Consider the following 25,520-nt stretch of genomic DNA (forward strand, 5'->3'; position numbering starts at 1 on the left):
TGGTAATTCCTCTCCCTCGCCTGGCCACAGCAGTTTGCTCACCATTCCAAGAAGTATTTTATTTCTATTTTAAAAGTGAGCAACCCACTTTGTCCATCAATTAAAGATGTCTTTAGAGTAAAAGAAGGAAACCGCCATACAGACCGCTGCTTCATGGAAAGCCCAACCTGACCACACCTGGTTTTGAAAACTACAAGCAAATGGCTGAGGCTTCTCCCTCAACATGGGAGTTCACTAATGCAGCTAAGGACAGTGAAGAAGGTACTTTAGATAAGTATAATAATAAGACAGTGGCTAAGCTCAGGCTAAAGAGGTAACATAATTCTAGCTGTCTTTTTTTTGTTTGCATTCTCTTTTTATAAAAGAACTGCCATCATTATTTTATATGCTAGTGTCTGTCAAACTGGATCATCTAGAAGGCTGAACTTTTCACAGACAATTTGTCATGCACTTGCCAGTTGTTTCATGCTGACAGAAAAAACATTTCCACAATCAAACTACTATCATTATTTCTTCTCTTCCCCTATGATTTACTGAGATGATGGTAATGCCTGCAGCTGCCAATAGGCTACTGCAGACTGAAAATCCATTTAAGACAGGGAGTAGGCCAACTCATAAATACAGTACCTGAAAATCCCTGGAAAGTGTGGCTTGCTTTGTTTTAATGCTGCTTTAGCCCTAACTGTATGGACAATATATTCACAATTTCACTGTTGTCTCAGCAAAGTCTTCTTTAAGAAACTACATTTTGGGTGGAGCCATCGGATTGCCCCATTCCTTAAACCATTACCCTACACTCACAACCTCCTTCCTTTTGCTGCACCTACATCCCTCCTGGTGGCAAGCTCACAAGCACAGTGTAAGCCAACAAAAGTGGTGGGGAAACCTCTCACCACAACTGCTGTCCTACAGTCTGTTATCCACTAGCCAAACCATCCAGAGGGCAGCATTTATTATATTTTTTTCTTGTCACTTTGTGGGCTTAGGTGCTGGAGATGCATAGATGGGCAGTGCATTTCCCAGTCCTGGCAGGCTGGGGGGACGTATCTGCAGAGGAAATTGGGTCTGGGAGTCAGATAGTGGTGCTGAAGGAGGGTGAGGAAAGAGAGGCTAACCAAAGTGGGGTGCAGCTCCTGTCAATTAGGGACAGAAAAGAGAGAGTACCTACAACATTTTGTAGTCAGGCATGTTCAGCCTGCTCAGCCTTCTCCCAGGCAGTGACCCTGATGCAAGACCAAGCATGGTTACCTGAGAAAGGGACTCCCCTTACCTAGAGCTGCTTTTCCTACAGCCCTGGTTCTGGTCAGTGCTAAGACACAGGTCCAACACTGTGAGCACAGCTGTTTCCTGAAAGCAGTGTTACTGTTAAGGAGGAATGAAAGCACTGGTACAAAAAGCTGCACTCCTAAGACATGCTCACCAGTAGTTAGGAACAGTGGTGTAACTGTTCAACAATGTTAACCCATCAGTTTTCCTAGCTGAGATGGAAGTCCCTGCCTCTAAACTTCAGTGAGCACATAGAGAAAGAGGTTGGAAAAGTTGAGTAAACATCTAAAAAAATCTTTAAGGCTTAGAAATTTTTGGTGATTCTCTGCTCTGATGTGGCTCTGAAACATATCCAAAATAAAAAGGAGAACTATAAAACCTGTACGAACTGTGGATTTTTTTCTTAATTTGTGATATTTCAATACCACCAATATTAGATGAAATGGCATGAATAGGCTTGATTGGTATAAGTTCTAATTTAATTAGTTCACTAAGACAAAACCAAAGTTTTGGAAGAAATAACAGAGAGAGGCTGGTAGGCTAATCTATCTTGTCCTGATGACTCTGATGTTGCCTCGTGGATATTTCTTGTGTCTCAATAAAGAGATTTGCAGGTTAAAATGGAGACGATAAGAATTACTTGGACACCTTTCCAAAGCAGTTGGAGATGTGTGAGGAAAAACAGAACAGTGGCTAAATCAGGATAGCTCAAGCACCTGGAGCTGTGAGATGGATGCCATTTTTGAGGCACCTCATCGAACCATTTTCTAAAGGTATTAACCTTCTCTCAGAACAGCATGGTAGCAGCTAAGAGCCTGGGCATGCTCAGGGCATGTTTGAAGGACTTTTTGTGCTGCCAGAAATGATTGTTTCCTCTTGCCTTCAATTCTGCCTACAAGACCATAGTAGGAAAAATAGTTGAGCCAGAAATAGAACTGTCCTATGGGCAAAATTCAGCCACCATGCTAACAGTTAGACCACTCTTCGATCAATTTGTCATTCAACTAAATTTTCCATTTATTTCAACACAGTTTTGCTTTAACTACAACCAGCTTACATGTATTTAAGCTTTACTGCCTTTCTTCAAGGTGGGAAATCCAGTACATTAGCCCATTTTATTACAGACACTAAACTGAGCTGCTTTAAGCTAAGAGAAGCCCTGAACAGTAACAGAGAAAAGACCTTGGTGCTAACAGATTGAAAAGCAATTACAGCCCCCCCAAGAATAGAACGGTCTACACAGACACCACATACTGCATTCATGTTTTCATTTTAATTAAAATTATTATCACATAAAAACCTGATTTCAACCACTTCCATCTTCCTTCTGTAGAAACAGAAAAGAATCAAGCCTATATTATTTTTGTTGGTGTCTGAAAAAAGTGCCCTGGAAATTACAAAGGCCCATGTGGAATTATAATCTTTAAGGAAAAGATTGTGCAATTACTTAATATCAAAACAAAAACTTACCCCACACTGCCATGAAAACAGCAAAAAATACAGTAGCTCCATTGTCAAAAAGGTGGGTTACCTGAAGGATATATTAATAGTGTGATCAATTTATGATAATAAGGCTTTATATTGTATTTTATTCTAGTAAAATTAATGTGATCATGTGTGCAGCTGGACTGACAATCCTGAGGATCCTTCCCTTGATGTGCGAGATGCACCTGTCAGTTGACAGGACTATTTGCCAGCCTTGGCCTGGGACTGACCCCTGCTAAGACCAGGTGCAAGCATCTTTTCAGACCCAAAGCATTAATTTTGTGGAGCTGTGTACAAAGGATGGATCATAAGAGAAAGGCTGATGCCAAGGACCCCGTGGCACATGCATCTAGGACATGACCTCTGGGACTGCTGAATCTCTAAGTGCAAATTGCATTCGAGTGTTTTACAAGCCAAACTAAGTCCTGGTAAAAGACAATGAATGTTAATATTGCCTGCACTTGATTTGTCCTTTCAAGATTTTATCTACCCAAGCTCACTAAAGGCAAATGCGAAAGGCAAAATGAATGCTTTTACCAGAAAAGCATTTCTATTTACATAGTTTAAAATGTACCTTGGCATAAATGCAGCTGTCCGACAACCTCATGAAGGGACAGTATTTATCACATATAGGACACATTATTATATCTGTTGCCTGGCAGACTTCTTTACTGGAAAAACAGAGAAGAGAAAAATTAATAGTTTGATGCACAACAATTAGTCTTAAAATGGATTGATAAGTTTTACTAATATTCAGCTACTCATTGAACAACACTGGTTCTGTAACTGAAGCCAAGATGATCATAACTGCACATGTATAATTAATATTTGTTGACTCTCTAAGGCTTCAGAGTTTACAATCATAACTGCAGAGGACAGCTCTTCAGAGCCAGCCTAGCAATATCTCTTTACCATTTCCAGCTTCTTCTTGAGTCAGAAGTGACCTTTGGTAGGAAAAGAGAGAATATGACTGCAGATAAAGTTAAGTTTGAGTGACTCAAGTGTGAAAGAATGTAGAGACGCAGCACTCAGCAGAGGGTCCAGGGGATTCTTCATCTGAAGAATGCCTCCCTGTGGTGGATCTTTGGGAAAAGCCTTGAAGAGAGTGAAAATTCCACACTCTTATGCTGGTCTGTTACAACAGTAATGAAGGAGCTCTACTTTTTCCCTACTTCATGCTGAGTTGCCAGCGCCATCAGCAACTGGAGCTGGGCAAAAACACATTGCCTCCCATCCCAGTTCAGGAGCACTAAACAAGAGAAGCTCAGTACTGGGTACTTTATGAGAACCAAGCACTGTCTTTTCCTGAGTATTCATTCAGTAGCTCAATATGAAATAAATAACAATTAATTTAAAGATCTCTTAAATTATTCAAAATAACCCACAGCTGTAATTTACCTTATAAAATTGCCCACATTACCTGACTTGGCAGTGGTTCAAAGTGGTGACTCCATACAAAAATACAAACAATCCAATGAAGGCAGCTGGGAAGAGCATCCCTGTGTACCAGCCTAACCAGGCAAAGTACAGCCCAATTTTCTCACCAAAGTACCGTCTGTTTTAAAACACAACACAGCAAAGTTACCTTCTTATTAGAATAAATCTGCTTAATATTGCTTGCTAATAGAAAATAAATATTTCTGTCGTATCTGAAGAGTAGATTAGAGAGCAGAGTCAGAATTTCCTGAAGAAAAAGCCTGTAACGAGGCTTTTAAATCCACACTGAGGGACTTGCCTCATGAATGAACTCAAAAAAAGAATTAAAAAATTCGCTAAACACAGTTTACAGTGAGATGAGTGGAAAGCACAGAAAGGAAACCCTGAGTTAATTTTTAAAAGCTAGTTCTTTGTGATTGGGAAATTGATGGCTTTCTTGCCTTTTGGCTGTGTAAGTGTACTTCCCAAATAAATGCATTGAAATCAGTTTCATCCCTAAAACTAGTATAACAGCAAAAGTTATTTCTAGGAAATCATTTAACCAGAGGTTATTCTTCAATTCAGTTTATTTGATTATATCTTTTCTTAGCTCTGTTACTAGAAAACTAATATCATGATTCTACCACAGGTGGAAAGTAAAGTGCAAGTGAGGTCCAACAAATATCTTTATGTATCATCTTTCACTGAATTAAATTTGTTAGCTATATTGCTTAAAAACTAACAGCAAAGTGTCCAGGAAGGTCCTATTTGCTACATATTCATTAGCTTTTTTCCTCCTCCCAAACACAACCAAACCTTTATTTATGTGTTAAAGAATATGTCAAGCACACAAAAAAACTGCTGAACTCATCAGCATAGGAGCAGGCTGCATGGATTGTCCTGTGTTTGATGGTCCTGTGCACAGTAGGCTGATGATCAGATTAGGTGCTTTACCAATCAATATGCAATTATCATGATTACAATGAAGATTTTAGGAGATTATTTACAAGTTCAGTTTTAAAGAATGAGGCAAGATTATATTCTTGCACTTCAGAGACTATGCAGGCAATTTAAACCTGCATATCAACTGAATTTGAGAATAGCTGCTGATGAAAACCCACTTCTATGCTAATGATGAAACTTCTGATCTGTCCAAAGAGTGCTACCAGAAAACATCTTTGGTTAAACTTTCATAATGAGTAGGAAAAGATCCATGATGCACTCTAGGGCTGGAGGCAGTGGAGAAGAGAAAGAAATGCTTGGTCTGGAATAGAAAAAATAATCAGTTTTCAAATGGATATAAAAAATTTCCAGTGTGAGCAGTACCTGCCTGGGCTGAGCTCATGCTCTGCTGGATGATACTGACTTACACCGGTTATTATAATTTGAGTTTACCAGCACTGTATGAGAAGCCAAATATTATCATGTTGGTTTTATTCTTCTGTCATTCAACAGACACTCAAATTTAAAGGCTAAAGGGTAGTAAGCTAATGAAAACACATGCAATTCTGACAAGAGCAGCAGGTCTGGTTGTAAAAAGACAAACTGGAAACTACTTTTTGAGCCCTGACTTAAAAGTGTTAGTGAACCCTTTGGCCTAATTATTTTACTGACACCTAGGATGTCAAGCTGTGCCTGCTCTACTGAAAAAGCAAGCTCACATTTTGAGCTTGCTTCCACTGAATATTTATGACATATTTTTCTCCTTGTAAATAGTTCATAGTAGTGAAGCAAACCTAACATTCATCAAGATTTATTTTTTTATTTCATTCCCAACATTCAAGGATGAATTCTTCCTCATTTCATCCCCCTAGACGACAAACATTCACGATAAACTTCATCTTCTATCCTGTTGAGCCTTTCCATCTAATGGTGCAAATCTTAGTACTCTTTTCTGATCTAGAGATAGAACAGCTTCATCCTAGATGAAGACCCAAGCAAGGTTCAGTCCATGCGGAAAGAAGAACGGACATGATGGGGAGCAACCTAAATCTCTGCAATATAAGGAAAAGGCATCTGAGGCCCTTTGTGAGCCTGGTTTTAAAAATAAGTGCAGGATGCTGACATTACTTTGATACATATAGGTTTAAATATGGACAAAGAGCCTCCGTCTTCCACTATTGCCCTTTACTTCACAACTGGTATTCCATAGGCTGTACAGCTGTAATTTGCATCAGTATTAAGTTAATACTTTGTTTCTTCTAGACCTGTAGTTAGCATACCCTTTTTGTAAGTCTCTGCTCACATACCTCTAGGTTCATAGAAACTAACTATGGCAGTTACAAGGTCTTTGGAGACCATCCTAGGTGCCATGTTCAGAGCAGTTTCATATTTATTCCAATTCATGATTGGGTTAGCCTGGACCATCATGACCCTCAGGAGACGAAGATAGTTTAGAGATACCTTCACCACTCTTTGCCATCAAGTTGCACCAAATACAAGGAACAAGCTCTTTCTTTCTCTTCTGTCACTGTAACAGAAATTTCATATAGGTCTCTACAGTGATGGCAGTTCTCTCACCTGCATGCTGGCTCTTTAGCAGAACTCAGTAATGTACATGAAAAATTCCAGGGATATTTTTTTCTAGCATGCATCACTGTGCATTACGTATATCTAAATTTCACCTGTTATCACTCTGCTCATTGAAGGCCTCTTTGAAATTTTCCAGCCTTGATAATATTTGAAATTCTGTTAACTTTGCTAACTTATTACCATCCAATTTTTCATATTTTTAGTAATAATAGAAAAAAATATTTTGTGTCTTTGATGGTTCTCCCATATAAAATTTCCTCCACAACTAACCTAAAAAGCAGAGACATAAAAAAACCCCGAGCACCTTACGGAATATTCCATCCCTCCTGTCCTCATATATGCTGTACCATTAGAATAATAATGAAAAAATAATTTCAGCTTCTCAATTTTATGCTAGCATGTATACTAGTCCTCCAATATCACCTACCTTAACAGCAAACTGTCTCTACCCTCACCCAATTCCAATGGCAGAACTATCACTGACTTAACTGGGCCAAGATTTCAACCTCAGTGATTATCAATAATGTACATTTTTAAAAAGTATTAAGCTACAAATTCTCATTTCAGACCCACAAAATGTGATATTCCTCTGTGTTTAATGACCTTCATTATAGAATCTTTTGTTTCAGGATGCTTAGAAGGAAGTCATGCAGCTAGAATACAGACAGGTTTGAACTCAAGCCAAGAACCTATCTACCTTCATTAATCCTTTTGCAGGTCAGAAAGAAATCCTATACAGACCTTTTTACATCACAGAACTAAGTTGTGAGGGAGCTAGAGCTTTCCAACAGGTGTTTTGGACAAATGAAGTTCTCATGTTATGTCAGGAGCAATTGCTTGGGGAGGAAGGCTTGACAGGAGATTGAAAGGGAGTTGTCAGCTTGCAATAAAGTCATTTAATATAAACATGGAGTAAAATGCAAGTTACTCAGGCATTACTTTTGCTTTCAGGTTCGTTTAGGCAGATTTACAATCACTATAAATATAGTTTTTTCCCCTCCCTTTTTGTTCTGTAAATAGCATGTGCAAGCAGCAGCAGGAGTAATTTGTGCACAACCTCGAGGGAAGCAGCTATGCACAGGAGTGTGAAAGTGGTGATCCAAAGCCCCCAGGAATCACTGCAGCTGTTTCCACTGATTTATATGATCCCAGGGCATGTAAATACGATAAGCCCTACCTCTTTCCAATTGCTATAAATTATAAGGATCTTAAATTATTCTTGTAAATTAACTATAGATCCTGAATTCCAACAGAACTGTAATTAAAATCATGCTACCACATCTGTTGATTAATGAATGCCTTTGCAATTGTGCCAAATCTGCACCTTCATGCTGTCACGTGTTTCAAAGCAGCGTGAAAGCAGAATCATGCAGTTCCTCTCAAATGACTTCTTCTCATTTATTTCTGGTGACTAGTACCTCCATTACAGCCAGCTGATGAGATTAAATGTAATCTGGGAGGCACCAAATTGACATCATTGAAGATGTAAGGCCTCATTTTAACAGCTAAGGAAAAAATAAAACAGCACCAAAGTATAAATAATTTTGCTTACCATTGTGGCAACTTGACTTTAAGGTGGAAATATCATATCTATTAATAAGATAATTATATCATCTACATCTAATTTACTCCTCAGCCTTTTTAAAGCATGTAGTAAAGGAAAATGTCAGCTAACAACTGTAAGTTCTGGCCAGATGTCTGTGGAAAAATTAACATCCATTCACTCCTTTTGTACAGATGGCAACATGACCCCCTTCAAGTACATTCCCCCATAGTGGTTGGTATGGGAAACAAATAAAAAATTTGCTCCTGCTGCAGAACTAGTACTAAAAATGTTTCTGTTTAAAGTATGCATGCTGAGATACTTCCGAGTGGAATGAACAACATGTCTTGCTGGTGTTGTCAGCTCTTCAAGGAAAAATCTCAGCTCACTAGACACATGAGCTGCTGAGAGTGGCAGCAGACAGGAAAGGTTTGGCAGGAGCTAAGGAAATGCAGGGACTTAGCACCTGTGAAGTGAGAAGAAAAAGGCATTCCCTCCCCCTTCCTATCACCTCTCCTTCAGTGATTTCAATGCAACCATGGGTGTGCTCCAGGCAGCAAACAGCAGGCTGGGCTGGGGCTGCAGCTTTGAACCCTGCTGAGCTCCATGGCTACTGAGAGTCATGAACGCTCAGGGAGCTTCACAGCTCTCCCTGCCCCGGCTCCTTTTTGGTTAAACATCTAGTCTGAGCCACCACAGGATCCCCATGACCTCAGGTGAAGGGTCTGCTATTTTGATTGCTTTTTTTCTTTTGTAAAATAGCTGTGGAAAAATCTGTGGATGTCACTAACTGATAAAAAGCTAAATCATCTTACAAAATATTAACATAAAACCCAGGCTACTCAAGGCAGCTGCTACCAAAGTCCAGAACAATCATGTGCTTAATCTTGCTCATTCTGTTACCTTTTATTTTCATACTTAAAAGCCTTCAAGATGCCTGATGGCCCATATTCATAAACCAAATTAAATTGAAACCCAGATATTGACTCAACAGCACTTTCACAAAACAGAAACATTGAAGAAGAACAGTAGCCTTGACCACCATGGACAAATGATCAAAAACCATGATAGAGATAAGTTGTTTCTACTGGGACACTAATATTTTATTGTACACTGGGAAATTAAAAATTAAAAAAAAAAACCAAACAAACAACCCTTCATTATAACTGTTGGCTTCTCAGTAAACCAGCAATTTCCTTAGTGTAATTGAGAAAAATTCCATATTTCTGTCCAGGCCAGTATATTAAAAAAGCAATAAGAATCTTTCAGTATTAAATTATGAGGTACAAATACATTACTTTGTTTTTTAAAGCATTTTAAAAATTACATGATTCAGTAAGTTTTTAAAATTGCATTTCTCTGTGAACTTTTTCTCCATGGAAATTGAACACCTCTTGTTTTATGAAATTGATAGGTTTTATGTGGCCTTAATCAATATCAGCATTTGTCCCCAGGGCCACCCTCTACAAATCTTTCTATCTGGAAACAATTTTCAGAATCAATAAAAGCAAAGGTTTCTATCAGCTACAAGACTTATGAAAGCAGAAATTAATTGCTGTAATTGCTGGACCAATTGCATGCTCTGTATGACCTTTCCCAATGGCCAATGTATTAATATCTTCAGTGATCCCAGTACATCTAAAGACTTTATAAATAGGCCCTTGTAGCTTCATATTCCTTTCTTCAAGTAGAAAAAGGCCAATTAATGCCAAATAATAGTTGGGCCAACTTGATCAGTAAAGGCTTTGGTTCTCTATATATGCATAAAATATATGTAATCTATTAGGACAGGCAAGCCTATTTGAAAACATTGTTTAAAAGGACTATAAGAATTTGGAGTAATGTCTCAGCTTTCTCAATGTTTCCTCTTTGCAAGCTACTTCCAAGATAAATACAAATCCAGACTGTGGTGATGTAACTGGGCTGAATTTAAGGGAGGTGGTACAGGAGAGACATCCGCCCATCTACTTCTAGTGCTGCTAAACACAGTAGCACATTCAGTGACTGTGAGCTCTGCTGCATGCCATTTGTAAGCATCATTAAACCTTACCCAGGGTTCCTCTGTGGTTGCTTTTTGGTAAAAAACAAGATCTAGTTGATGACAACCTGTTTTTCACCAAAGTCGTGCTCCGAGGAGGAACTCCTGCCGTGGACAAACATGCAACCAAGTCTACTCAGCCTCCACAGATTTCTCTCTTCCTTTTTTGTCTCTTAAATATTCTGCAAACCCTTTATTAGAAGCTATGGTGTCAGGAAACTCTAGAAGAAAACTTCCTTCACTTTCAGCTCCTTCTACAAGCTCCTCTATAGACACTTCTTTGAATGCAGTGGCACTATGAATGCAATGGATTCCTATGACCTCGGGATTAATTTTTAAAAAACACATGAATTAACTGAGCTTCTAATGGTTTTGTCAGAAGGGAGAGAACCTATGCTCAAAGCACCTGTAACGTGACATACTAAAAGCAGGAAATCTTACCTCACAAGGTCTAGTGGTTGGTATTTATACCACACTCCCCAGGAAGCCCAGCACTCATAGAGCAGGTGTCTGTGGTTTTCTGCCCCATGGGTTCTTATTGAATTCTTACTTCTGTAACTTCCCTAAAATACAAATCTGGACATTAATAAACAACAGCAGCAAAAAGAATATCTAAGAAATCTCTCTCACTAGTGGCATGGATCACACAATTTATGCAAACTCCATACTTGTGCACTAAAAACTAAATATGATGTTAAAAGGACAATTTCCTCTGACTTTGGTAAGATTTGAGATTAGTATTCCTAAAATATTATCATAAATTATGTTGAAATCAAAGGCTATAAATGGGAGAATCAAAATGAGAAAACCACAGCGTGGTATTTTCCCCCCTTGAAAACATGCTGATTTATCAAACCCAAATACTTTTTAGAGAACAGATCCAGAACAACTCTCCTTATTCATCTCTTTCTGCAAGAAAAAAGTATTTTTTTTCCAAGAAAAAAGCATTACTAAATGGGAGGGATGTCAGAGGCAGATGCAGAATGCAAAATAGACTAATAACATTAATAAGATTGAGAATAAATAATTACACAATTAGGAATTCATTTTGTGGGAAATGTCTGTTCAAAAAGAAAAAAAAACTGAGAAAAATACCTCATGAAGAGGAAATGCAGCTTCATAGGAGCCATTACTGAGCAATCGATTCAGACCTAAGAATCAAAAGTATCCAATTATTTACCAATAGGACCAGAAAAACTGCTGCTTAAAAATCAAAATATATTTTCATAATAAGCTGGCTAAATGAAGTCTGAAGCCCATAGACAATAAAAGATACATGAAGACAAAAATAATCTTTTACAGATTTTGATTAACTAAGATATAACACAAGCAAAGATTTGTTCAAATATTAATCATAGTCTATCATTTATTATGCTGGAGGTTTAAAGATTCATTTTCCAAATCTATCTTTAGTGTAACTTCAGTGAAATCAGGGACCTCACACCAGGATTGAAGTTTGACTCCATAAATTATGATCTAATGAAGCTATTTAGATGAAAGGCTGTATTTCTTGGGAGCTGAAAACTTCAGGGAAGATCTTTACATTTTTGAACTGCAGGCCAGTAAAGCAACTGAAACTCTTAATTTCCATATGATAACAATGTTTTAAAATATGTTCAGTTTATGTCTTATGAGAGCTGCTGCACTAACAGGTAGAACAGGAACAAGACAGGTTGCAGTAGTATAAGACCAGAAAATATAGTTAAACCTGAACCATTGCTATTTGGCACAAAAAAAGTAATCATACACCCCAACTCAGTCAGGCCTTGTCCCTCTTTAATGAGAACCTCTAGAAAAAGAATGAATGATTGCTGAGGTGTGGGCACTTTTGGAAAGTCACCAAAACTACCAGGCAATACAGAACTAAATACTGGCCTGAAGGCATTTGAACTCCATTGACCAAGAGGCAAAGAATCCTGATACCTTTCCTAATTCACAGGAGGATTATAGCAGCAAGAAAACAGCAAATAGAAGTATTAATTCATCATAAATAGCACTTTCAGTGATTGCACTAGTATCTGCTTGGCAGAATGTGCTTTCTTCCAAAGTCTCTGGCAGAAAAGCAAAACCTGTACAGCTGAGCCAGGCTGTGCCCTGCCCAGTGAGCAATGCAAGGTTATGTTCATGGTAGGTACCATACAAGTAGGCATGTGAGGGAGCCTGGGATATTGAGGCAGGCAGGGACTGCAAGTGTGCGTGCTAGATGCAATGGCTGCGTGCACTGCATGAATTCTTCCCTTTCTCCTCTCCCCTCTGCTCACTGTCATTGCTCAGAGCTACTGCTGCCCTCATCCCAGGAGCTGAGGAAGTAACGAGTGAAGTTATGGGATGTTTCTCTACCTCTTAAGGAAGGACGAGGTTTGAACAGCAGGGAAATGAAACAGGCGGAAGAGTTTCATGCGTATTGCCTTTCTGTTTGTGATGCTCCAGTCTCTATGTGGTACACAAGCAGTATATGCTCTGTATCACAAGACAGAAGGGGGTCACTATTTTGTACTCCAGCCCTCTGTCACTGCCTACTCTCCTGGATCCACACATATGAGTCCACTCCACCCACTATTTTAAAGTGATGCCATAGTTATGCATGGTATCCTTTGCCTTGAGGGCACAGTTGGTGAACTCCCTTTTGACTTACAGCAGTTACTGAGATACAGAACCTTCCAACTCCCTTAGGGATGGACAGGTATCCAGGGAGAAGCCCTACAGGCCGAGATGTACAGCAGCACAAATCTTGACATCTTTACAAATATATTTTTATAAAGGATTAAAAGCTTTTCTGCATGAGTCTTCTTCTCCAGCATCCTTCACATGTACATATTTCCTGCTTAAGCCAAACTTTTTCTTTGCAGTGGTGATAGATCCCATGCAGTGACATGAAAATCTGCCTGTGGGAGCAGCCTGGTATTATTGAGAAACAATCAGGTCTTCCAGGTAAAGCCCCTACAACAGCAGTGGGTGAGATGCAAACAGGTCACAACTGAGGATAGAAATAAGGAAGCAAAGGCATCTGTTAGGAGCCCAGGCAGACTTCTCTTTTTTCTGGCAGGACTTAGCACCCACAATTAAAAGCATGTTGCTCAGTACTTACCAATTTTGTTTTTCCCTTCTTCATATTTCACTCTTTGCAAGATATGGTGTACAATCCTACTTCTTGTAGCATTATTAAAGAAAGTATCTTTGTTGTGTATGATGAAGCTGTATAAAAATACAAACAAAGGGCATCTCAGGAATATACAGTAACATGTTTAAAGCAAATATTGAGTTCCATTACTTTCTGTAGCACACTAAAAATTTACAGTATGTGAGCAAGTAGAAGGAAGATTAAAGGACACTAGATTAAGTGAGATGATTCACAGGATGAAATTATGTCAGTACCAGTATTCATTCCCTAACAAAGAATTACATGGAGGCATCTGAAGAAAGATCAGAGATATTTAAGCATTTATAGTAATAAGCATAATTTTTAGATAATTCACTGAAAACAACAAAATATTTGCACAAAAACTTGCAAAAGCATAAGATTTGTAAGTGCAGCTTAGAAATTCACATTACATTTCTATTTCAGGCTTCTTTATTATGCTTTACCATTAAGAGGCAAATGGAAACATCATTTATTTAGTAAATCACCCTTACTGCTAATCAAATGCTATGTTAGAAATAGAAAATATTATATACTTCTATGTGTGGTCCTGGAAGCTAAAACAGAGTAGAAAATTAGCTTTCAAAGGCTGCTTATGGAATTATGTATGAGTGCAGGTCCAATAGTCTAGACAGAATTGTGATGAGTCCGGGAAATTTAAACAAACAAAAAAAAGTCACAAAATACGTTGTATTGATTAGATTGGCTGGCATAATATATTTTATATAGATTTCTTAATCCCAGTACACATGCCCAAGGAAAACAAGATATTTTAGCATATCACCATAATCACTGGAAAAATGCAAACAACAGATGTTTAGAAATACTGTTTCAACTTGTCAGTTAAATACTGCTTAAGAAGTCTTACAGGTGCTTGAGTTGTGCAGGGCTTCAGGGTAGACTGTGAAAGTCATTTAGACACTTGAATAAGCAGGTAAGTGGATGAACTTTCTGATTAAATAGACCTATGCATATATTGAGGAAATTAAATATTTTTAAAAACGTAGTCCTTAGTAACTGACTGAATAGAAAGGCTTGTATTGTTAAAAATTCTTTGGATAGGAGGTAAGATTGTTTTCCTCCTCTGTGTTGGTGAAGACCTAGAGAATTGAATAAACTGATAAATAAAATGGTAAAATCATAGACATACCATAGAAAGAACAGTCTGTAGGACTACATTAGACAACTCTGACTTTAACAGAGATCATCTTAATAGGGAGCTTGACATGGATATATGTCACCTTTTCTTCTGCACAACATGCACTGCTCAGTTTTCCCCTCAGATAATTTTATCCAAATGAAAACTCATTTTTTTCAGAGTGAATCTTTATGAATCTTTCATATATGAAATCATATATGGCTTTGCACCGACCCAGTCATTTGGAAAACAGGCAAGGAGTCCAAATTCTGGTCTTTGGGGACTTGATATGCTCCCTCTTTGTTATCAAAATTCTCTGCTGAATTTTTCCATACAAGACAATCTATAAGTTCCTTATGTTCAGCTTCAAAGCTAGATAGAAAAATTCCCAAAGTAAAGGTATAAAAGACAAGTTGCTCCAAGAGCACCACGATTAATGAAACCCAGTTTTCTAGAAGGTACAGTCTCATGTCTCCTTTCCCACTCCACCCCAGATACTCACAGGTCATTTCTGTGTCCACGGTCTACTCAGTACTGTACTTCTGGCTTCCTCCCACATCCCTACTATTCCCAAAGTGACCTACTGTACCTATAGAAAGTAAGTTGATTTATGCATATTGGCTGACCACCATCTGCGTGCCAATTTACCAACTGGCTGCTACCAAGCAGCATATACAGTTGGTGTGCACTGGCCACCGCCTTTTCTGTATAGGCACAGTTTTTGTAAAATCACAGAATGGTTTGGGTTGGAGGGGACCTTAAAGATCATCTAGTTCCAACCCCTCTGCCATCAGCAGGGACACCTTCCACTAGACCAGGTTGCTCAAAGCCTCATCCAGCCTGGACTTGAACACTTCCAGGTATGGGGCATCCACAATTTCTCTGGGCAACCTGTTCCAGTGTCTCACCACCCTCACAGGAAAGAATTTCTTCCTAATATCTAATCTAAACCTACCCTCTTCCAGTTTAAAGCCATTTCCCCTTGTTTTGTCACTACCTGCCCTTATGAAAAGTCCCTCCCCAGCTTTCTTGTAGGCCCCCTTCAGGTACTGGAAGGCCGCTATAAGGTCTCCCCGGAGCCTTCTCTTCTCCAGGCTGAACAGCCCCAAGTCTCTCAGCCTGTCCTCATAAGAGAGGTGCTCCAGCCCCCGGATCATCCCTGTGACCTCCTCTGGACTTGCTCTAATAGGTCTATGTCTTTCTTGTGTTGGGGGCTCCAGAACTCCCAACCCAGGTGCATGACCTTGCATTTGGCCTTGTTGAACTTCATGAGGTTAGCACCGGCCCACCTCTCAAGCCTGTCAAGGTCCCTCTGGATGTCATCCATTCCCTCCAGTGTGTCATCCGCACCACACAGCTTGGTGTCGTCGGCAAACTTGCTGAGGGTGCACTCAATCCCACTGTCCATGTCACTGACAAAGATGCTGAAGAGCACCGGCCTCAATACCAACCCTTGAGGGACACCACTTATCACTGGCTTCCATTTGGACATTGAGCTGTTGAGCACAACTCTTTGAGTGTGACCATCCATCCAGTTCCTTATCTACTGAGTGGTCCATCCTTCAAACCCACGTTTCCAATTTAGAGACAAGGATGCCATGTGGGACAGTGTCAAACACCTTGCACAAGTCCAGGTAGATGACATCAGTTGCTTTAGCCTTATCCACCAATGTTGTGACCCTAAAAGGCCACCAGATTGGTCAGGCATGATTTGCCCTTGGTGAAGCCATGCTGATTGTTACCAATCACCTTCTCATTCTCCATGTGCCTTAGCATAGTTTCTAGGAGCATCTGCTCCATGATCTTGCCTGGCACTGAGGTGAGACTGACCGGCCTGTAGTTCCCCGGGTCTTCCTTGTTTCCCTTTTTGAAAATGGGGGTTATGTTCCCCTTTTTCAGTCTGCAGGAACTTCACCAGACTGCCAGGACTTCTCAAATATGATGGATAGTGGCTTTGCAACTTCATCTGCCAGTTCCCTCAGGACTTGAGGATGCATCCCATCAGGTCCCATGGACTTGTGCACCTTCAGGTTCCTTAGGTGGTCCTGAACCTGATCTTCTCCTACAGTGGGCGGCTTTTCGTTCTCCTGGACCCTTCCTTGGATTTCTAGTACTTGGGCAGTGTGGCACAAGCCCTCGCTGGTGGAGTGAGACAAAAAAGTAATTGAACACCTCAGCCTTCTCAGTGTCCCAGATGACCAGGTCTCCAGTTGTGTTCCTTAGAGAGAAGTTTTGAGCCACTGTTCCATTCTGAGCTACTGATACTCACAAAGTAAATAAAACTGCTTATCTTTGAGACAGCTACACCTGTACCAAACTTAGTTGAAAGAAAGCACTATGTAAAATAACAATTATTAGAAGGACTTTGACAAAAAGTAAACACTGTCACCACATAAGTCAATGTTTATGAAATTAAATATAAATTAAAAACAATCTAAACTCTGAAGTAGATAGAACACCATTATTTCCAGCTGAACTGGAGCGCTGTATTGGGCTGTTTTAGTAGCTGTGGAAACAAATTAAAAGACAGTAGTAAACCAGAAATGAACAGTTAGTGTTTTTCCCACTTTGTTTAATTTTCTTTTAATGTCTGACTTTCGTCTCCAAAATCTCACTTCACAGACAGCACTGAATGTTAAAGAACTGTGAAGATAACTTATGAAATCAAAACAACACAGTAATTTTCATTGTGACTGAGCTATGAATTCTTGTAGGATTCAATTGTGAATTGTATCACCTTATCTGGGAAACCAACAACATTGATACAGGTAACACCAATAATGTTAATCTATTCTCTTTGTGACATAAGGTTATTTTGCCCATCTGTTATCATGACTACATCATACTGCAACTACAGGTAGTTCCTTCAACAGTTTTTCTGGGCAAGTAGGTTAATAGTTTTTCTGCATTTAGTCACTTCTACTTTCATGAGTCATGAATAAAAAAAGACACAAATCAAACATTATGCAATTGTAAAAAGAAATAAGAATTACTCCTTTAACAAACACTTTAGTAATTTGCATTAATTTGTAAACTTAGCAATTGTGTTATACCTTTGATCTCACATGGCCAAGAAGGAAAAATCAGGTGTGTCTGGGAAGCAGATGTCAATAACTCAGTACAATAACAGAACTCTGCATATTCCAGAACTAGCTGAAGCAATCCTAAAACATTTAAGAGCTGCAGAGGCTCTGCCTGTCCATCCTTGTACCAGTAAAAGGCATCTGAGGGCAGAAGGGGCAGAGGAAAAGGAGAACTCCCCATGACTAGCGTAGGCCGAGAACATGTCCTTCAGTGTTTTCCAACATTACTCATGGAGACATGGATGCAGAAGACATGCTAGAGTTGACCAAAGGTGAAAAAGGAGTGCCAAAACGAGTTGTCTGGATGTCCTGGACTATCCCTAACAGCAGCATTATTTTGGGATGGCATTGCATGTGGTAAAGGTTAAAAATAATCCTCACCTATTTTTTAATATAAAATGATATTTTTTTCTTTTGTTTAATTCAAATACTCAGATAATTTCTGTGAAATTATAGAGTAGCCCCAGAAAGAGCATTATCACAATAAGCAAAAAGGCAGGGAGCTCTGGTACAGGAAAAAAAATAGGCAGGCATGAGTGAGAGGCGTTGAAAGGTTGAGAATATCTCAAGTAGTTGTAACTATGTGCTACAACATCCCAGTTAGAGATTGACATAAATTATGACAATGCCAGGGAAGTTTCAATTTATCTCCAAAATCACAGAACTTGCTCTTGTCAGGTGAGAATCATGCAGTTCAGTGCAGGACTTACTGCTCTCTACCACCACTCTTCTCTCCCACACTTTATGGACATCTCTTCCTCAAAAATTTTTGTGCTCCAAGTTGTCTTCTTTCTGAATATGGGTGGTAAATATCCACCAAGGCTATTTCATGGTCTACAGCATCCAAAGAAGAATTCAAAGGAGAAAGATTTTAACCTTCAAATTTCAGTTCACAGGGGCCAGAAATGAAGACATTTCCAAACCATGTGTAGATAAACATTCATTAGACATTACTGAGCTGTAAACTGCACAAAGCAGAGGCTTTCTGGAGAGCTTTTTAACTCTTGTTGCTTTCAGATGGAACAAGCTTGAATATTCATAAGAGCAATACAGCTTGTTTTCAGGCTCGGTAAGGGTTCAGTTGAATGAACCCTTTATTTAGGGGATCATTCAGTTTATTTAGGAGATCATTCAGTTGAAGGTTTTGATCACTTTGTCACCTCATTTGTAAGATAAAAAGTAAGTAAGGATTAATACACTATTATTTTTATTACCTGTGAAGTTAATGTATAGGTAGATAATGAAGCCAGTGATTTGTTCCACAACAGTTATAACCATTAGCCTGGTCCTGTAACTGTTATTTGTGTGAGCTGTCCTTACTCAAAAATGAAATCCTAACAAAGATAATGAGAGCACTTCTGGCAGGAAAGGTTCCAGAGTTGATCCTTAATTAAAGTCCCTTTTAAAAATGTCACTGTAGAAATATTGCTCTTACATTTATACTGTAAGCAGCATGAAGCATCAGTGAAGGTTAATTACTTTGAAATTATATTTGTAGCTTTCTTAATTAGACTCTGAACTGGAGGTTTCAAACTTTCTCTCCATGGATAACAAAGCACTGCAAAATTGTAATCTAAAGAAGGTCCTCAAATTAATGCAAATTCAGCTAACAACAAACTGCCAATGAATTCCTGTTCATACTTTCTCTTTGGTTACTTTGCAGGTTGTACAAGCTCTTTAGGGATAAATTTAGCTCTTGAATCTTTCTCTAATACCCATTTGAAAAAAAAAAAGGTTTTATTTTTCAACTTATTTTGGAGAAGCAAAAGTCAGGAAGAGGCTATTTTCTGGTGTACTGGTAAGAAATACCAGCTAAACACCCATGGTCTGGTTACAAAGCTACAAAGTGAGGATGTGTGCATGTATCAGTGGGCATCTTTGCTCCACAGGATCCCCAGACACTGAAACATTTGATGTCTGACACTCGTCATATAAAAGGTATGTTCTAAGCAAATGTCTATTGCTGGAAGCAGTTCAAACTAAAAGCACAGATGTCTTTAGTACAGGAAAAATGCCCAACCCTCTGCACTCCCAATCACTGGCATTAGCTAGCTGTTGTTGGACGAGGTAATAGCAGGTTTTTACCTCATTTAACACCAGAGAAAGAAAATCATCAGCTGTAGTAGCAGCAGCAAGACGAACCTGCAGTATTCCAGTGAGAATATTACCACAAACCCCTGTAGTTTATTTGTTTGAAAATGAGTATATTATTATCACTTTCTGTTTATTTTAATTTTTCCTGACTTTTAAGGCTGCAGCTGACTTCTCTGTTTATTGAAAATAAAATGTTTATTAATAGTTATGAGGGATTTTTGCACATTATTTGCCCAAACCAGGAACACTTTGAGATGAAGAATGTATTAGTGGTTTTGCCTTTTAAAAATTTGGCATATTACAGCCTCAAAACTGCTAAAGTAAAATAGAGAGTCATGGAAGTGTTGAATCTCTCCTGCACCTTCCTCTGCCCTTCCCTCCAAGTTACCCTGCCACCCAAATAACTTCTTAACTTAAATTGTTTCACTCAGGTATATTCATCTGAGATTTTTCAGGGATGTGTTGTTTCATTCAGTTTGTCAGGCAATTAAAACTTCCAGACTCAGAGAGAATTTAAAAAGCCCACTACAGGAACTTCCAAGTTTGGTTACATAAAGATTTGTTTAAGATTAGGAACCTTACAGAGCTCTGATTCCTTGCTTATAAAAAGCCATTTGCAAATGTATAGTTATTATACTGTAGCTGTATATAAGCATAAGAATGACTATCCTGGTTTAAAACAAATAAGTGTCCATACAGCCTCGTGCCTTGGCTCCAGTGGTGGCATCTCCTTGACCTTGGGATCTGCCCCCCTTCACCCTATCCATGATCTTGGGGTGAAGCAGCTCAGGAGGACATGGGCACAGACCATCTTGGTGGGGATGGGATTTTAATAAATCCAATTTGAGCATCAAAGAAAGTTTAAAAAGTAACTCCACCCCAAGAAACTTATATCTTGGAAATCTGACAAAGATACAGGACAAGATCCTCATGTACCAGAAAGAGACATAGTACCAATGAGAATAACTCCATTAATCTGTTGTATGCATGGCCATTCTTGTTTAATTAATACAGATACTGTCCTAGTCCTCAGAATTGTGTAAATTTTAAATTTAACTTTCACTGAAGTAATGAATATTTTTTTTCAAGTGTTTTATTAAATTATATATTAGAGTAATATTTAAAGAGACTTTATTGCCTTTGGAAGAAAAAGAAGGGGAAAATAGCTCCTGATATAAAGTTTGACATTTCTAAGCAGCAATTAAAAACAATTTCCTAGCTGGCATACAGCTATCTAAGAAATTGCAGCTAATTACTACTGCTACTATCCCCAGATGACTAGCAGTTTACTTCATAAAATAACTAAGATGTAGCAGAAAAATAGTTAATTATCATTGTGTCTGATAGAAAACATTTTTCACATATTGTAAACTGTGCATTCTTGTAACTGATAATTTTCAGAAGAAATACTTTGGCAAAAATAAAGCCCTTTCCAAGCTGTAGCTGAAGAAAACAGATACTACTCAGAAGTCCATTTTGAAAATTATAATTTTGTATTCCACACAATTCCAACAAAATGTTTGCCTCAGCCAGGCAGAGCTCCTTTCCTCCAAAAAGAGACTGCCTATTACTCAGGAAATAAGATGAATTTTAACCTTCTTTTGTACTGACAATTTTGTGATATACTCTATCAGGTATGCCATAAGCCCTTTAAAGGAATACTTGAATCCATGCTGAAAAAGTTATAGGCACATCTCACAAATGTGATTCTTGCAATTTTCCTCTTTGCTTGTTTTGAAGGGAGGACAGATGATTAGCTGTGCCTCTTAACACTTTTTTTTTTTTTTTTTTTTTTTTTTTTGAGAAAGCTAGCTTTTCTCCACATCTGGCCTTTTCCATCTGAATGAGAAAGAAAAATGGAAGAAAGAAAATGACCACCAATATGATCTACTAAAATTGCACATGCTCGTTGTACATCAGTATTTTAAAAATATTAATTTCTATTGAAAAAAGTTCTGATCAGGCCTTGGTGGATTTGGTCTTAACTATTTTCCTCCTCAGACTCTGCATTGTAAGTACTGTCAGTCATCTGTCATTCCATGCTTTTAAAAGCAGCTATCGCTAATGAAGATTGCACTCAGATCGTGTTTCAAACATCATCTGTATCAGACTGGAGACTTGGATGTGAAAACTGTGGCTAGATCAAAAAAGATAAGCTGCCTTTTCTTTGCTGAGGTGAAAAATGTCTGAGGATCTGAAGAAAGGAAGAAATAAGGATTTCCAGACCAAATTGCAATATTTGGACAAATATCAAACATGGACAAGCTCATATGAATATTTAAGGAATAATATTTTAGAAAATTAAAAGCACCTAAAACCAGGAAAGAAGGAAGAATTCTGCAACCTTCAGCTACGGTATGTGGCAAAATCTACAGTGAGGACATGGAGATCTTAGATCTGAAAACTCTGTATATGGAGATTTATACTTCCAAGATGGTTGTATTTGTGAATTATTTACTACACGGACATTAAACAAATGTTCAGTATGTGTTGGATACACGTTGATTTACGACAGCTCAGGAATCCTACATATGTTCAACTGGCAAAAGTACATATCTTGCTCTCCAGAAATACTTGTACAATAGCCAGAAAAATCCTTGTTAGTGTAATTAGAAGACTGATTATATGTTTTAGGCTCCTGTGGCTATTTCTTAATAGCATTTTAATGTACTTCCCACTCATCTCTTCTTCTCACCTAGGATTCCAGATTTGCAAGAAAATTTTATCTTTTTTACTATAAACTTGAAATTCAAAATCTGTATATAAGATCTGATAAAAAACAGACACTAGTGACATTTTTCAGTTACCACATTAACACAGGGCACAAGGACTGAAAGCATCGCATTTATTCCACATTCTCTGAGCAGTTTAAGAACTTACAGTTTTATAAACATTTTCCTTCCTCAAAAAGTGGCCCAATGTTGAATGAAAAGTCTTAAACCACACTGAGGTCAGCCAGTTGAACATTGATGTGGTACTGGGACCCTCCCTGTCCTGTGCATGTTCTGTCTGAATCAGTTTTGACACAAACATGTGATGGGAAGGGATGCAGAGTCACATCTAAAAGCCTAAGAATAGGGAAGAGACTGTCACTGCTATTCTAGTCTACAGGATTATATTCTTCTTGAAGACAATTTGAACTCTACAAGTAACTGCTCATTACATGCATTCATTTTAATTGCATTGTAATGGCAATATGGTATGGTAAGGGCACTTTAGCAAAACCTTAACTACACCAAATATGAAAATGCAGGGACTTTTCTTACCACTGAAAAACTGCAAGCTAAATTATCATAACATTATCATAGATGGCAATTCTTCATTTCTGCAGCTCAAGAATTTCAGTAACTATTTATCTTCACATTCCTAAAACAGTATTATGGGCCTCTGGGTTAGAAATGTAAATAAAAGCCCGACAGGTTTAAAAAATACATATATTTAATTAGTAACTTTTTTACTTGTTAAAAAGCAAGTAAAAGCTTATGTAATGTGTCTGTGACAACTGAAAATTGAAGCTTTAATCTAAAATGGAAGCAGACTTTTATCAATTTCAGAGTGTTTCTGTTACTGTTCTGAATAGGCGACAATTATGAGTGCTGCCCTTGTGAAGGTTACAACACTTGGCAGTGGGTAGAGGTGAAAGAGAAATAATTTTCATAGTGATCAAACCCTCATCTGGCACAACTGACTCAAATGAAGACACCAGTCACAGTTCAGTTAATATGTGTTGGGCTACACATAAATAGAAAAATACATTTCTACTCCTACTTTCCCTATGTTTGGAGATAGCTGGGTTTCTTTACTACTGACTTGTTATATGCAGATCTTTCAACAGAATGATTATGTATATCTTGGAAGAAGCAGCAATTTGCACAAAGTAAGCAGCAACTTGTTCAAAGTAAGTGAACTCCAACATAATACACTTCTTGACTGTTAACTGATAATAATAAAATAATTCTTTTTAACTCCACATTTCCAATTATTTGATACTTGCACTCCACAATCAAAGATTAAAAGCACACACTAAATATGTTCCTGAAATGCTCTGCTTATCAACATACCCTGAAATTCTTGGAACAATTAAAATATCTGCAAGCAAGTCACTAGACAAATATTGAACACGTCATTATACTTCAAAATTTTAATGAAGCAAAACAAGACAGACACAGCCAACAGGCTGGAGCATGATGTGAACACAAGAAACCTGTCAGAGCCAGCACCTTTTGGGAGAAGGAGGGCAGCTCAGCCAGCATTTTATCAGTCCCCCCACAAAAGGAACGGAAGACTAAACAGAAAGCAAAACAGAAAACGTCAGGCCTGCTGGGGAGTAGAGCTTCAAAGTCTGCAATGATGTAAAAGAAGTGCCAAACAACAGCAGGAGCGTTAATGAAACTAACACATTATTTAATAAATCCCCTCTGCCAGTTTATGAACACAAACATGAGCAAGGCAGAAGAATTAAAAAGATATTCTAGTTCATACATGTTAATTCTCTTTCCAGACACAAGCACACAAAATTTTCTTATGATGTGCTGTAATTTTAAGAGAAGCTAATATTTAATATTACTATTAATAAAAATATTAACCAGACATCTCAATTTAATATTTTTTTTATTATGAGTGGTCCACTCTTGAGCTAATTTGCCCTTACTCTTCCTCTTGCAGGGCACAAAAACTGACCCATCTCATTGCTCAAGTACTGGAAGACTGCAGTCTGAACCTGATGTCTCTTCAGAGCACAGACATTTATCGGAGATAATTCTGGCTGGTGACTGGTGCTAGGAGCAGACTTCTATTGAAATTTCCCTGGAGATTTGCACCTGTTTTTGTTTTTCTGCTGTATTTGGAAAGACAGTACGTATAGAATCATAGAATCATTTAGGTTGGAAAAGACCTTTAAAATCATCAAGTCCAACCCTAAATTTAACACTGCCAAGTCCACCTCTAAAGCACGTCCCTAAGCAACACATCTACATGTCTTCTAAATAACTCCAGGGGCAGTGATTCAACCAGGCTTGATAACCCTTTCAGTGTATAAATTTTTCCTAATATCCAAACTAAACCTCTCCTGGTGCAACTGAAGGCAGTTTCCTCTCGCTCTATCATTTGTTACTTGGGAGAAGAGACCAACATCCACCTCTCTACACCCTCCTTTCAGGTAGTTATCGAGAGCAGTAAGGTCTCCTCTCAGCCTCCTTTTCTTCAGACTAAACAACCTCAGTTCCCTCAGCCGTGCATCATAAGATTTGTTCTCTAGCCCCTTCACCAGCTTCATTGCCCTTCTTTGGACATGCTCCAGCACCTCCTTGATTTCTTGTACTGACGTGCCCAAAAATGGACACAGTAGTCAAGGTGCAGCCTCACCAGTACCAAGTACAGGGGGATGATCCCTTCTCTAGTCCTGCTGGCCACACTGTTTCTTATACAGGCCAGGATGCTATTGGCCTTCTTGGCTACCTGGGCACACTGCCAGGTCATATTCAGCTGAGTGTCGACTAACACCCCCAGGTCTTTTTCTGACAGGCAGCTTTCCAGCCACTTGTAGATGAGCATTACATTTGCTAACTTCCAGTCCACTGGGACCTCTCCAGTTAGCCAGGACTGGTGATAAATGATGGAAAGTGGTTTGGTGACCACTTACACCAGCTCCCTCAGTACCCTTAAGTGGATCCCATTCAGCCCCACAGACCTGTGTGTGTCTAAGTGGCATAGCAGGTCACTAACCATTTCCCCTTGGATTATGGGGGCTTTCTTCTGCTCCCCATAATGGCAGAGGACATTATGGC

General features: G+C 38.6%; 1 protein-coding gene across 1 annotated transcript in view; it reads right to left on the reverse strand.

Moving 5' to 3' along the window:
• LOC104527027 (anoctamin-4-like) overlaps window positions 1-25,520 on the reverse strand; it is a gene marked incomplete at its 3' end in the record, with an annotated part of 184,869 nt that overhangs the window by 3,900 nt on the left and 155,449 nt on the right. The window contains 6 exon segments of the mRNA XM_029085611.1: window positions 2,737-2,797; window positions 3,326-3,422; window positions 4,172-4,306; window positions 10,722-10,843; window positions 11,376-11,431; window positions 13,369-13,475. Coding sequence (XP_028941444.1) covers window positions 2,737-2,797; window positions 3,326-3,422; window positions 4,172-4,306; window positions 10,722-10,843; window positions 11,376-11,431; window positions 13,369-13,475 — 578 coding nt within the window.

This window comes from Antrostomus carolinensis, unplaced genomic scaffold (assembly GCF_000700745.2).
Source record: "Antrostomus carolinensis isolate BGI_N321 unplaced genomic scaffold, ASM70074v2 scaffold1426, whole genome shotgun sequence".
In the NCBI taxonomy this organism is placed as follows: Eukaryota; Metazoa; Chordata; class Aves; order Caprimulgiformes; family Caprimulgidae; genus Antrostomus; species Antrostomus carolinensis.